Genomic DNA, 15,000 nt, shown 5'->3' on the forward strand with positions numbered 1-15,000 from the left:
GGGTAACTTCGATTTTTGGAAATATTTTGTTTATTTCACTTGAAAAGATTTCAGTTAAAAAAGATTGATATTCTTGGGTGAAAGTTTTTTGACTCTGTGAGGTCAGGATGGTCCTGTTTGTTTTCTCAGCATTCTGTAATTGGGATCTAACATGTGGTAATAAAGCTGTTTATTCTCCCTCCACTTCACCAGTTGCCAAAGATAAAGAACTAAGGGAAAGGAATAATTTGTTCTGAAATGAATCACTGTTAATTTTGCTTTATTAATTTACTTGGTACAGTTTTTAACATTGCTAATTAAAAATTGTCCCAGGTTTGGATATGATTCCAAACTTCCCATATAATCAGAAGTATTTGGTTCTGCCCCATCTCTGGTAGTAATATTTAAATTCAAACATTTTAGCATTTAAGATTTTAAGCATAGATAACATCGTGGTTTCTAATAACCAGTGTATTAAACCTAATCACATGGATAACAGAAAACATATCTAAAAGGAGAGTACATAATGACCTCTAGTACTTCGTGGTTTTTACAGGATGAATAGAGTACATTTATTTAAAATCTTGAATTCTACTAGCAAATTTTTCCATACTGGTATTTTATGGAAAATCTTTTGTTTGGTCAGACCGAGTCTCTTTTGAACTTTAGCTGCAAATACCAGAAATGGCCTTTCTTACAAAATTTTAATTAACTTCAGAATAATGACAAACTTTAATTCAGCAATTAATAGCATTTACTCATCCTTCTTCCCCCACCTCAATCCCTTCTCTCAGCACCCCTTCCTTTCTCCATATCTCACATCCTTCTATTCAGTCTGTCAATATCTCTCTCTCCAGGCCGCCTTCTCCTTTTCATAAAAGCTTATGATCAGGATTATACTAGCTGAGTTTATGTCCTGATCCTGTGAGGTGCTGAATACTCGGTTCCTTTGGATGTCAGTGGGAGTTGAGGGTTCTAAGGACCTTGCAGGATCAGACTCTAACTATCAAATTTATGTCACGGGCTTTTTATAATCTTTCACCAGTGGAAATAAGATATTCTAACTGATCCTCTACTAGAGGAGTTGCAGCAAAGTACAAAGTTACATAGAGCACAAAATAGACTAATAAACTAGAAGAAATGGAGCAAAGAATATATATATGTTCATACCCATTACTAATATAGTTCATAACGTACTTTTCCATTGATCTATAACATTGCCCAGTGATGTAGGACCATGTAATAAATGATCAATAAAACCTAGTTATCTCCCTCAGTCAGTCAAAGGGTTCATATTTAAAGTGACTCCCTCAACTTTAAATCTAATCAGTATACAAAAAAAAAGTCGGGGGGGACATTAAAAGTACTTTCAGGCACTACACTTGCCCTGGAATCCCTGCCAAACATGGCGATTTTAAATTACATTTTCTTTATATTGTTTTTTTCTCTTCCCTGTTGTGTGAAAGACCCACACAGACAGAGGAAACTGGTTGTACACAAAGCATTGTCAAATACACCAAATAAACAGACTGACAAAGTAGAGTAACACATCTTTTCTCTCACCTTTATCCATTACATTAATCTCAAGTGTTCACTGTAACATTAGTACTAAAACATTTTTCTGAAAGAAGGGTGTGTTTTTTTCACAGTGTTTCTTTAAACTACATGACAGTTGAATATTTTAACAAAGAGTGCATTTCATTAAGAAATTTAAATACAGTGTATTGAAACAGAAAATCACAAACTGGCCTTGAGGCATGTTCCAGAAACATTGGAAGCAGTAAAGAGAATTCTCTTTCTCAGCTGCTTGACTGGTGGGTCTTAGTACATGCTCAGGGTCAGGAAGGAATTTTCCCCCAGGTCAGATTGTCATGACCTTGTGGCGAGTTTTGCCTTCCTGTGCAGTATGGGACATGGATTGCTTGCTAAGATCATCTGGGTATATGTCAACAAATCAATTCCCTGCCATTGTGGGAACCTCGTTCCCTCCTGTTCTGTGCCTGTGGAACACAATAGTTTAGTCTCCTGAGAGCTGTAATATTTTAGTCCAATGGTTTTCAACCTGTGGTCTGCAGATCTCTGGAGGTCTGCAGACTATGTCTAAGGTTTCCAAAGGGGTCCGCACCTCCATTTGAAATTTTTTAGGGGTCCACAAATGAAAAAAGGTTGAAAACTACTGCTTTAGTCTGATACAGCATATTGGTCAATACAGGTAACTAGGTGGGGTTCTGTGATCTGTGATGTGCAGGAGATCAGACTATGATCTGATGGTCCCTTCCAGCCTTAAACTCTGTGACTCTGTAAAGATTCTAGTATAGTTGATGGCCAGAAATTACCTTCTCCCTCCAAAGAGAGCATTGCTGTGTTATAAGTCAGTCTGTTTCCCAGAAGTACATTAGGAAACCGTTTCTCGTGGTAATAAATCCATTATGTGTCTCTGGTAGTTCTTGGAACTTCTACAGATGTTGGCTAACAATGGTCCTAATCATGCATGCACTGAGTCGCCTTGATTTCAGTGACCCTCTGCCTAGGCTTCAGAGCCTGTCCACACTGATCGCTTCTTTTGACCAGGACCAGTGTTTGTAGGATGCCTGCAACCTTAGCAGGATTAGGCCCATTGTCATCCTCTTCCCCAAACTGACATGGATCACAAAGCAGTCAGAGAGAAACAAACAATCTGATTGGCTAATGAGATGCAGCCCAGTTCACCAATTAGAATTTGAGCCTCATCGCTTAATTAGCATATATAAATATTTTAAAATAATGTTTCATAATTGAAATAAGGCAATCCAGTGCATGAATTATGGTGCATTAAATCATGCCTAGTTGCATTAATGGTACTTGGCCTTCTGCCTTGCTCCTGAAAATGTACTAGGAATGAATTAATGCACCACATTTCACATCATGGTCTTTCTTAATGATTAAATAAGGTTAAAATAATCTGAAGTGGATATTTGTACTCATCCAGAATAGTCTATGGTGCACCCTACTGCTTTATGCAAGTTGTACATTTGTTTTTGAATGCTGAAAGTAATGACACGTACTACACACATGAAAGTAAAGCTTATGCCACTGAAAGATGCGAGAAAGATGAACAAATTAATTTAGTGACTTTGCTCTTCTTTTGTCTTAGCACAAGTCCAGCTCACAAGTACTACCTGGCTGTGGACCCAGTGTCAGAATCCCTTTACTTGTCAGATACCAACACCAGGAAAGTCTACAAAGTGAAATCTCTCAGCGAAACAAAGGATTTGGCAAAGAACTATGATGTGCTGGCAGGGACAGGTGATCAGTGCCTTCCATTTGATCAGAGTCACTGTGGAGATGGTGGTAGGGCATCAGAAGCTTCACTCAACAGTCCTAGAGGTAGGGAAACAATATTTTTAGTGTTTATCTTAATTGTGATGATCTATTTTTTTTATTTTCTTAATTACAGTGAAACTCAGATGAAGTTGGCAATATGAAATTGGATTTAAAGTGACATATAATCCTCTCACCATGCATCATGATTGAAGGCACTTAACTTTTCCTTTGTCAGTATCACAATCAATCTAAATAATCAGTTCACAAAGTTTAATTCTAGTTGTGTTTGACATAACTGAAATATTCTCTTTCCTCATTTTGGTGATGTTTTTATTTAACTATCATTCAGCCATACAGTAGAATAATATAATTTAAATTTAAACTTTCAGGCAAACATCGTGGGTGGAAGGGCTAATTTGTCACTTGATGCATGCAAGTAAATTCTAATAATGTTAATGAAGTTTAGGCATATGCCTTAAGGAAGACACAAGGCATCAATGTACTTCCAACTGAGATCCATCACAGTTAGTGCTTATTTGGAAATCACTAATTTACCCAATCTCATTAACTACACCTTATCAACGTCTCACTTGTTCTGAGTAAAATAATAAATTTGATGTAGCTTTTTGTCCAAAGTAAATATTGTATTGCCAGGGACTGGATGTACATGAAGCCTTGAACCATCAGTAGCACTAAAATCCAATCTACTTGCATGTGCCTTAAAACTACGGTAAAACACAGCATAAGGGCTTGATCCTGCAACTCTGTTCCAACTTCTACTGAAGTCAGTTGGAATGAAGGGTACTCAGCTCCTCACATGACAGAGCCCTAAGTGAGCTGCTCTTTGTTCATTCCTCTTGGCACCCTGCGAACTTCTAATGAATAGCTCTAATAAGGAAAAGTCGGGTTTTTTTGTCTGAGATAATAAGGGAAAGCTGTAGATCAGTAGAAAATTAAAATTTATTTCCAAGGCAAGCAATGAACCCTGTTTTAAGACTTATTTAGTAACATATTGTAGCTATCGCCAGAGTGACTTGAACGTGTCTTCAATGATGGAAGGTAAGTGCGAGGTACATACAAATAAATGTTAATCTTCAGGCAGCTAATTAATATGCTGAATCAAATCTAAAAATAGAAGGAAACATACCAGTCAATGTATTATTGCTGGCCACGATTGATTGTATCTAATTAGAATACAATTTGCTCTTCTGTGGTGTTTACTTAAAGAGGAAATATGTTGTTGGAAATTTCTCGCATGGCAGTTATATATTTGGCTTTCTAAATACAAGGTTAAAGTTATAAGGGAAGATGAATTTTGTTGTTGTTAACACCTGATTTATAAGCTGCTTATTGACACTGAAAATGCTGTTCATGAGTCATGGAGCAGCCAGCAAAAAAAATGAACAAAATGCATAGAGTAAACTGCAGCCTGATAATGGCAAGGCAAGTGAATTCTGATTACAGTTCCTGATTGGCTCTGAATTAGGTGCATGCTATTATTTTTATAACCTTGGTTCCCCCACCCAATTTGTTTTTTTTTGTCTCAACCACCTGTTATGTCTTGTATTTCAGTTTGTAAATTCTTTGAGGTATGAACTGTCATTTTCCATGTAAAAGTACAGTGCCTAGCATGATGGAGCCCCAACCGTCAGCCATTACTGCAATATGCATGTCTAATAATAATAATAATAATATAATAAAAATAATTAATAATGCTATATTAAACTCATTAAAACATCAGTTACCATAATCTCTCCAAGAATGTAAATTCCAGCTTAAGAGTAGAGTCATAGAAATGTAGCGCTGGAAGGGACCTCAAGAAGTCATCAAAGCCAGACCCCCCATGCTGAAGCAGGACCACATAAGCCTAGACCACACCTGACAAGTGTTTGTCCAACCTGTTCTTAAAAACCTCGAATGATGGAAATTGCACCACTGTCCTCGGAAGCCTATTCCAGAGCTTAACTACTCTTATCGTTAAAAAGTTTTCCCTAATATCTAATTTAAACCTCCCTTGCTGCAGATCAAGCCCATTACTTCTTGTTCTACCTTCAGTGAACATGGAGAACAATTGATCATAATCCTCTTCATAACAGCCCTGAACATATTTGAAGACTGTTACCAGAACTGCTGTCAGTCTTCTTTTCTCAAGACTAAACATGCCCATTTTTTTCATCATAGGTCAGATTTTCTAAACCTTTTATCATTTTTGTTGCGCTCCTCTAGACTCTCTCCAGTGTGTCCACATTTTTCCTAAAGTGTGGCGCCCAGAATTGCACACAGTTCTCTAGCTGAGGCCTCACCCGTGCCAAATAGAGTGGGACATTTATCTCGCACGTCTTGCATACAACACTCCTGTTAACATACCCTAGAACAGTGGTTCCCAAACTAGGAGCGCCACTTGTTCAGGGAAAGCCCCTGGTGGGCCGGGCCCGTTTGTTTATGTGCCGCGTCCGCAGGTTCCCACTGGCCGCGGTTCGCTGCTCCAGACCAATGGGGGCTGCGGGAAGGACAGCCAGCACGTCCCTCAGCCTGCGCCACTTCCCGCAGCCCCCACTGGCCGAGAACGGCGAGCCATGGCCACTGGGAGCTGCGATTGGCCAAACGTGCGGACGCAGCAGGTAAACAAACCAGCCTGGCCCGCCAGGGGCTTTTCCTGAAAAAAGCGGCTCCCCTAGTTTGGGAACCACTGCCCTAAAATATTAGCCTTTTTTGCATCTGCATCACACTGTTGACTTATTTTCAATTTGTGATCCACTATAACCCGCAGATCCTTTTCAACGGTACTACCACCTAGCCAGTTATTCCCCATTTTGTAGTTGTGCATTTGATTTTTTCCTTCTTAAGTGTCGTACTTTGCACTTGTCTTTATTGAATTTAATTTTGTTGAATTCAGACCAATTCTCTCATTTGTCAAGGTCATTTTGAATTTTGATCCTGTCCTCCAGAGTGCTTGCATGCCCTCCCAGCTCGGTGTCCTCTTCAAATTTTATAAGCAAACTCTCCACTCCACTAACCAAGTCAATAATGAAAATATTGACTGATACTGGACCCAAGACTGACCCCTGTGGGATACTAGATACGCCTTCCCAGTCTGACAGCAAACCATTTATAGCTGCTTTTTGAGTACCATCTTTCAACCAGTTGTGCAGCCACCTTATAGTAATTTCATCTAGACTGCATTTCTCTAGTTTGCTTATGAGAATGTCTTGTGGGACTGAGTCAAAAGTGTTAGTAAAATCAAGAAATATCACCAACTATTCTATTTCATTTTCCTCAGCATCATTATCTGAAGGTGATTACATTTAGATGTCCATTTGTGGAAAAAATAGAATGATGAATGCCAATAGTGAAATTTCAGAGTGATGCTCCTTGGCATGTCACTACAATCAATTCTTTGGTTTGATCTAGTTTTCCCAACTTTTATTTTATAGCTAATAGGAAACATTTTCAGCTTTGTTCATCAAAATTTCAATATAATAGTACTACTTACTTACTACTTCTCCCCTATCCATTAGGCTAGTAACCTTGTCAAAGAAAGATATTAGGTTGGTTTGGCATGATGGGTTTTTGACTAACCCATGCTAGTTATTTCTTATTACCCCGTTATCCTCTAGATGTTTACAAGATGATTGTTTAATAATTTGTTCCAGTATCTTTCCAGGTACTGAAGTTAGGCTGACTGGTCTATAATTCCCTGGCATCTGCGTTCCCCTTTTTAAAGATAGGTACTATGTTTGCCCTTCTCCAGTCTTCTGGGACCTCATCCATCCTCCATGAATTTTCAAAGATAATCACTAATTGCTTCAGCTAATTTCTTAAGTACCTTAAGTGTGAACTTCATCAGGCCCTGCTGACTTGAATACAAGTAACCTATTTAAATAACTTGTTCTTTCCCTATGTTAGATTTTGTTCCTTCTCTCTTGTTGCTAATATTAATTGTATTGGATATCTGGTCACAATTAATCTTTTTAGTGAGGGCTGGAGCAAAATAGGTATTAAACATCTCAGCCTTCTTGATGTTGTCAGCTTTTAGCTCTTCCATCTTCTTCCACTATCTTTAATCTTTCTCTTGCTCCTAATATATTTAAATAAACTCTTCTTGTGGCCTTTTATGTCCCTTTTATGTCACGAGTAACTTATTTTGTGCCTTAGCCTGTCTGATTTTGTCCCCACATGCTTATATTATTCTTTTGTATTCCTCCATAGCAATTTGTCCATGTTTCCACTTTTTGTAGGATTCCTTTTTGATTTTAGGTCACTTAAATGCTTCTGATAGAGACAAATTGGCCTCTTACTCTTCTTCCTGTTGTTCCTTCACATCAGGATAGTTTGCAGTTGTGCTTTTAATATTGTCTCCTTGTGAAACTGCCAGGTCTCCTTAACTCCTTTTTCCCTTAGATTTTCTTCCCATGGGACCTTACCTACCAGTTCTGTGACTTTGTTGAAGTCTTCTTTTTTGAAGTCCTTTGTCCTTATCCTGCTGCTCTCACTCCTTCCTGTCTTTAGCATTATGAAATGAACCTTTAGACCCAAATTGCCTTCCGCCATCAGATTTGCTACCAATTCCTCCCTGTTGGTCAGAATCAAGTGTAAAATGGCAGTCCTGGTTACTTCCTCCACTTTTTGAAACAAAAAGTTGTTCCCAGTACATTCCAAGAACTTACAGGAAATTTTGTGTTTTGCTGTATTACTTTTCCAACAGATGTCTGGGTGGTTAAAGACCCCGCTACTATCCCGTCTTGTGTTTGGGTATTTCTGTTGTTTGTTCTAGAAATGCCTCATCACCCCTCTTCGTGATTTGACCCATACCAGGATTTGACCCATACCAGTAGACCCATACCAGGATGTCACCCTTTTATGTTTACCCTTAATTGGTCTGGCTCTCACCTCCTTCTGGACATCAGAACAAGTGTATATATTCTTGATGTACGATGCAACACCTCCTCCCTTTTTTATCCTGCCTGTCCTTCCTAAACAAGCTATACCAATATTCCAGTCATGAGACTTACTCCACCAGGTATCTGTGACACTAATTAAGTCATAATTTAGTTGATGTACTCATACTTCTAGTTCTTTCTGTTTGTTCCCCATGCTCCTTGCATCTGTGTATAGACCTCTTAAGATGCTGAGCTGAGATGTTATTCCACTAACATCCCTCTTGTTATTCCTATGACCCTATTGTAATTTTCCATGTCATCCCCAACATCTAGCCCTCTGGTTAAAGTCACCTTCTTGTGCTTACCTGTGGGCTTTTGTCACCTCCCCCCTTTGAACCTCGTATCATACCTAGATACATACATATCTGTGTTAGCTCTGATTGAGATAATGTGCTAAAAACAGTATAGCTGCAGTGGCTTGAGGCAGCAGGGGGGTGGGGGGACGATTGCCCTGAGTATGTGCCCAGTGCAGAAATCAGCAACTTTTGGCACACAGCCTGTCAGGGAAATCTGCTGGCGGGCCGGGCCAGTTTGTTTACCTGTAACGTCCGCAGGTTTGGCCAATCGCAGCTCCCACTGGCCATGGTTCACCGTTCCAGGCCAATGGGGGCTGTGGGAAGCAGCGTGGGCCAAGGGATTTCCCTGACGAGGAATTTCACAATTTCAGGCCATCATCAATGAGGGTCAACTCATAGCTAAAACAGTCCTCCAAGCATTTCTAGACATCGCAGCCATGGCAGCCAGAACCACAGCCACAGCCATAGTGATGCACTGGGCATCCTGCCTGCAGGCCTCAGGCATCCCTAGAGAACTGCAAACAAAGGTAGAAGATCTACCCTTTGACTGAGAAAAGCTTTTCTTGAAGAAAATGACGAGGTGCTCCACTCAATGAAGGACTTCCAGGCAACCCTGTGCACCCTGGGGATTTATACCCCACCTGCAAAGAGAAGAAGGTACCAGCCTTACCAGAGACCACTCAAATAATCGACAGCAACAATGGCCTTATGACAGTCAACGGCAATGGCAATGCTCACAGTGTCAGAGAACACCTCGATCCCAAGTGCCGACTTCCCAATCGGCTCCTCCTAAACCACAATTTTAAAGATTTGGTCGAGGGTTTGAACGACCTCCTTCACCAGGCAGTGCGTATGCCCAATCCGTTCCCACGTTTTGGTCATTGCCTTCACCCATTCTATCACACCTGGGCCTCAGTAATATTGGACCAATGGGTTTTAGAAATAATCTGTTCAGGATATACCATCCCCTTCACCTCCCGACTACCTACCCACCCCTCCTCCCTGTCCCTCTTCAGGGACCCTTCTCATGAGCACTTGTTACGAAAAGAAGCCAACCATCTTCTACAACTAGGTGCCGTGGAACAAGTGCCTTCTCAAAACAGTGGGGAGGGATTTTACTCCTGTTATTTCTTGACCCAGAAGAAGAATGGGGGCTGGAGACCTATCTTAGACCTCAGGAAGCTCAACAAGTTCGTACACTCCCAAAAGTTCAAAATGGTCACACTGGGCATGATTCTTCCAGCGCTGCAACAGGGGGCCTGATTTTCAGCCCTTGACCTCCAAGATGCTTATTTACATATCACCATTCATCCCGCTCACAGAAAATACCTGTGATTCACAGTAGGACACGAACACTCTCTGTACAGAGTACTACCATTCAGCCTATCTACTGCTCCAAGAGTTTTCTCCAAAACCCTAGCAGTAGTTGTGGCACATTTACGGAAACAGGGAATAATGATCTTCCCTTACCTGGACGATTGGCTTATCAAAGGACCAACTCAACCAGAAACAATGGATCACCTGGATCGATCGGTCTTCAGCTGTCGTTAAGACTGTGCCGATCACAACACAGCCACCATTTTTCTCGCACTCTTGCCTTTCTTCTCCATGTTTGTCCGAAACGTTTAACAATGTCATCTTCCCATCTTCTTGGAGGCTGACCAGGTGGTCTTTTCTGTTCTTGTGGGTACCACTCAGCAATGATTGTGGTCCACCTGTTGTCCATGAGCCGTGCTGTGTGGCCCGCCCATTGCATCTTGTTATGTCTGCTTTCCACGACAATATCTTTCACACCGCTGCATTCTCTGATCATTTCATTTAGGATGCAATCCAGAAGGGAAATTCCCAACATAGCTCGTTCCATTGCCCTTTCAGCTACCAACAGCTGCTGTTCTTCTCGCTTCGTCAGTGCTCACGTTTCACTGCCATACAGCATGGCTGGCAGCACTGTTGAAGATATTTGTACAGGTGGTCTTGTCGATTTTTCCTTTGAGGACGTCCTTGATGGAATTAAATGCACACCATCCTGCCCGAATCCTTCGCGAGAGTTTTCTGTTCAGGTCTTGGCACATATTGACTTCTTGGCCCAAATATATGTACTGTTCCACTTCTTCGATTTCTTCTCCTGTTACCATTATTCGGGCTTTTCATAAGACGTCTGATCGCATGTATTTCGTTTTGCAGTGGTTCATTTTCAGGCTGACCTGACTGCTTTTCTTGTCGAGTCTTCATAGCACGCTCTGCAGTTGGTTGGTGCTTTCGGCAATTAGTACAATGTCGTCTGCGAATCTGAGATGGGATAATCGTTCTCCGTTTATGTTGACATCACTTCTCCAATTGATCTTGTTCATAACCATTTTGAGGCAGGCGGTGAATAGTTTCAGTGAAATCGTATCTCCTTGCTTTACGCCTTTCTCGATTGGGATGCAGAGGGGAGTTTCAAGGAGAGTAATGTCTGTTGTACATCCAGTATTCACTTCCTTCAACAAACTGATGTACTGCGTGTTAATGCCCTGCTCTGCGAGCGCCTTTAATATTGCATTAAACTCGAAGCTATCGAAGGCCTTTTCATAGTCAACAAAAGCAATGCACAGCAGGAGTTTGTATTTCCTCTCTCTTTTTAGGAGCTGGCTAAGGGTAAATATATGGTCGATCGTGCTGAAATTTCTTCGAAACCCTGCCTGCTCTCTTGGCTGTTGTTCATCCAGACTCTGCAAGAGTCGGTTCATTATCACCTTTGTAAAGAGTTTGTAGATGTGAGAGAGCAGGCACATGCGGCGCTAGTTAAGATTTTCTTGTTCGCCCTTCTTGTGCAGCAAGATAGTATTTGACTCCTTCCAGCTTGATGGTATTTTTCCTTCTTCAAGATATCAACTAAATCGTAAAACGAGGGCCTTCCAAAGTTTTTCGCCTCCTGCAGAAATAATTTCTGATGTTATTCCATCTTTGCCTGGAGCTTTTCCCTTCTTCATTTGGTGTAGTGCGCTTCGGACTTCGCTGCTGATTATTGGGGGGGACACGTTCTTCTGACTCTTGGAGCGTTGGGAGAGGGATGTTGATTCTTGATTTGAACAGTTCTGTACAGAAGTCCTTGAAGACCTCCTCCATCCCTGCTCTGTCGATTACGGTCTCTCCATCCTTGTTCTTCAATCTTGTTACGCTCAATCTGTACTGCATCAATTCCCGCTTGCATGTCCTGAGGCTCTTGCGTGATTCAGCTGTTTTGAGGAGCTTTTCTTTCCAGAAGTTCTCAAAGTCGTCCTTCAGTTTTCGCCATATAAGTTTGCACAGAATGGAGTACTCAAGGTTGTTATCCGAGCTCCTTTTCATGTTTCTCCACTTCTCCAACAAGCTTTTCATTTCATTCGAGATTCTTCCCTTCGCCTTCTTCAGGTTTTCAATTTCAGCTGCTTTTATGCAACGTCTCAGCTTGTCAGCAAAGATACTGTAGTCCTCATCACATTTTTCCGTCTGGCTCCAGTCAAACCCAGAAATTGCTTTCTTCAGCTTTGCTTCATCGAATGTCTTCGGCTGCTGTTTCCTGTTTCCCATCTGTAACGCCTTCTTTTCCACTGCTTCATCGAAAATCAACTTCGCTCTAAGCAGGCGATGGTCACTGCCGGTGTTGAAAGGCTGCACCACAGAAATGTCTTGAACGATGCACCTTTTATTGACTAAAATATAGTCGATTTCATTCTTGCTCTTCATTTGGCGCGATCCACATCCACTTCTTGTGGTCTTCTTTTTGTACCATGTGTTTGCCATGTACAGTTCTTTCATTTCTTCCATCACTACCAGCCTTTCTCCTCTTTCATTCCTTTCACTGCTGCAGTATCTCCCTATGAACTTTTCACCAGCTTTCCCTCGCCCAACCTTGGCGTTGAAGTCTCCCATCATGACAGTGTAAGTGGACTTTTGCGCGAGGGCTCTTTCGAGCTCTCAGAAGAATTCTTCCACTTCTTCGACCTCACTTGCACTTGTGGGAGCGTAGGCCTGGATGATCTTGAGGGTAGCTTTTGACTCCATCTGAAGATGCAGCACACCAATACGTGATGATATTAGCTGGTATGATATGACTTTCGAAGACCAATCCTTATTGATGATAAAGCCAACTCCTCCAACATTTCTAGCACCATCTCCCTTTCCGAGCATCACAGCGCTTCCATCCTTCCAGTTGACTTCCAACTCCTTCTTTCGCTGGGTTTCGCAGACACCGAGGATATCGCATCTTATCCTTTTCTTCTCCTCCATCAGATGGTTTAATGTTTCTTCCCTCGCCAGCAACCTACAATTGTAAGTACACACAGCGAGGGTTGTCCTTTTCCATGTTGACCTAGCACCTGACATTTTTAACAACCTCTTGTCACTCAATTTCCGTTCCGCCACCATAGAACGGTTCCATGATGCGCAGGGAACTAAGACCCATTTACTCTTGTTGTTTTAGCCATTAACATCAAGCCATCCCACTGGCTAGGTGGGCAGGCATGTGTACCTCCTCAAGCTTAGCTAGCCTTCAACCTCTAAAGAGAAGGAAAAGCGCTCTTTCCTCCGAGAGAGCAATCCCCCTCCCTGGACTGGATAGTCCAACACCTATGTAGCATGGTTAGACCTACCAGGGCATTCACCCTGCTACCATAGCTGTCAGATGGCCAGGGTCACCGCTGCGCCACAATGCAGCGCTGAGGTAGGATTTTGCAGCAGAAAATGGACACAGTCCAAACCACTTTCGCACTATTCAGGGATCTAGATTTACAGAGAAACAAATGAAAATCCATTTTAATCTCAGTCCAACAACTGGACTTTATTGGGACACATCTCTATGCCACAGAAGCCAAGGCATCCCTACCACTGATCAGATTCACAACCCTAACAAACCTCATCTTGAAGGTACAAGTCAGCCCCCAAATACTGACTCGTACTATCCTGCAACTTGTAGGACACATGGCAGTCACGACGTTCATGGTGCGACACACAAGACTACATATGTGCTGCCTATAGGGCTGGCTGAGCATGGTATACATACCCAGCAAGCACCGCCTGCACAAACGACTCACAGTACCACCTCATGTCCTGGATTCGCTACACTGGTGGACAAAACCAGAAATTGTTTGCATGGGCATCCTGTTCCAACAGGAACCCCCATCAATAGTAATTACCACAGATGCCTCGCTGATAGCCTGGGGTGCCCATATGCATCAGCACACTGTTCAAGGCAGATGCTCTTATGTGGAGACTCTGTTACACATCAGTCTACTAGAACTACACGCGATCCGCAATGCTCACAGACACTTCCTACCTCATATAAATAACGAATCAGTTTGCATCATGACCAACAACATTGCATGCATGTTTTACATCAATCGCCAAGGAGGCACCCAATCACACTCACTGTGCACCGAAGCCATGAAACTATGGAATTGGTGCATACACCACAACATCGACGTTTCAGCCTCCTACCTGCCCAGCTGTCAGAATGTGACGGTGGACATGCTCAGCAGGTATTTTTCTCTAGACCACGAATGGGAGATGAACGGAGGAGTTTTGCTATCCATTTTCCACTGGTGGTGCACTCTCCTCATCAACTTGTTCCCATCCCCAAAGAACCGCAAATGCGCAAAGTTTCTCTTGAGAGAGGGAGTGGGACTGGGAGACACATTTCTCATCAAATGATGCACAACTCATGTACACATTCCCACCCATTCCACGGATATCACACGTGATACACAAGATACAAACAGACAGGTCCAAGTTTATCCTCGTAGTCCCAACTTGGCCCAGACAAGCATGGTACCCTTAACTGATGCACATGGCGATATGCACACTGCGCGCTCTCCCTCATCATCTGGATCTGCTGTCTCAGCATAACGGTCGCACTCTTCACCTGAATCCATAGATACTCCACCTATAAGCTTGGCTCCTGTATGGTTCCATCATGAACTGGCCTGCTCGGAACAAGTTAAACACATCTTACTAAACAGTAGGAAGGTGGCCACGTATAATACTTACCTTCAAAAATGGAAGAGATTCTCCTCCTGGTGTCAAGGAAAACACTTGATAGCCTCCACAACACCACTACCATTAGTGCTGGAATACCTGCTGGAGCTGAAATGCTCAGGTTTAGCAATGAGCTCGATCAAAGTCCATCTTGCAACCATTACTGCGTTCCATCATGAGATCAACGGGATCTCAATCTTCACACATCCAACTACTAAATGCTTCCTTACGGGTCTCAAGAACACTTACCCAGAAGTTCACCAACCTACCCTGGCCTGGGACCTCAATCTGGTGTTGAAATGCCTCACCCAGACCACCATTCAAATCATTAGCTACCTGCTCCCTGCTGAATTTATGCATAAAAGTGGCCTTTCTGGTCGCTATTGCTTCCGCCAGGTGGGTGAGTGAGATGGGGCGCTCATGGCTGATCCTCCGTTTACAATATTCTTCAAAAACAAGGTCACACTATGTCTGCACACAAAATTCCT

The 15,000-nt window shown here is 42.2% G+C and overlaps 1 protein-coding gene across 9 annotated transcripts in view; it reads left to right on the plus strand.

Annotated features, from left to right (window-relative positions):
* TENM1 (teneurin transmembrane protein 1) overlaps nt 1–15,000 on the plus strand; it is a 1,396,333-nt gene that overhangs the window by 1,305,200 nt on the left and 76,133 nt on the right. For all 9 annotated transcript variants that reach the window (XM_074962522.1, XM_074962525.1, XM_074962521.1 and 6 more), the window contains one exon: nt 3,113–3,345. In XM_074962522.1, the coding sequence (XP_074818623.1) occupies nt 3,113–3,345 (233 nt within the window). The remainder of the gene's footprint in view (nt 1–3,112; nt 3,346–15,000) is intronic.

Source organism: Natator depressus, chromosome 9, assembly GCF_965152275.1.
Source record: "Natator depressus isolate rNatDep1 chromosome 9, rNatDep2.hap1, whole genome shotgun sequence".
NCBI classification, from domain to species: domain Eukaryota; kingdom Metazoa; phylum Chordata; order Testudines; family Cheloniidae; genus Natator; species Natator depressus.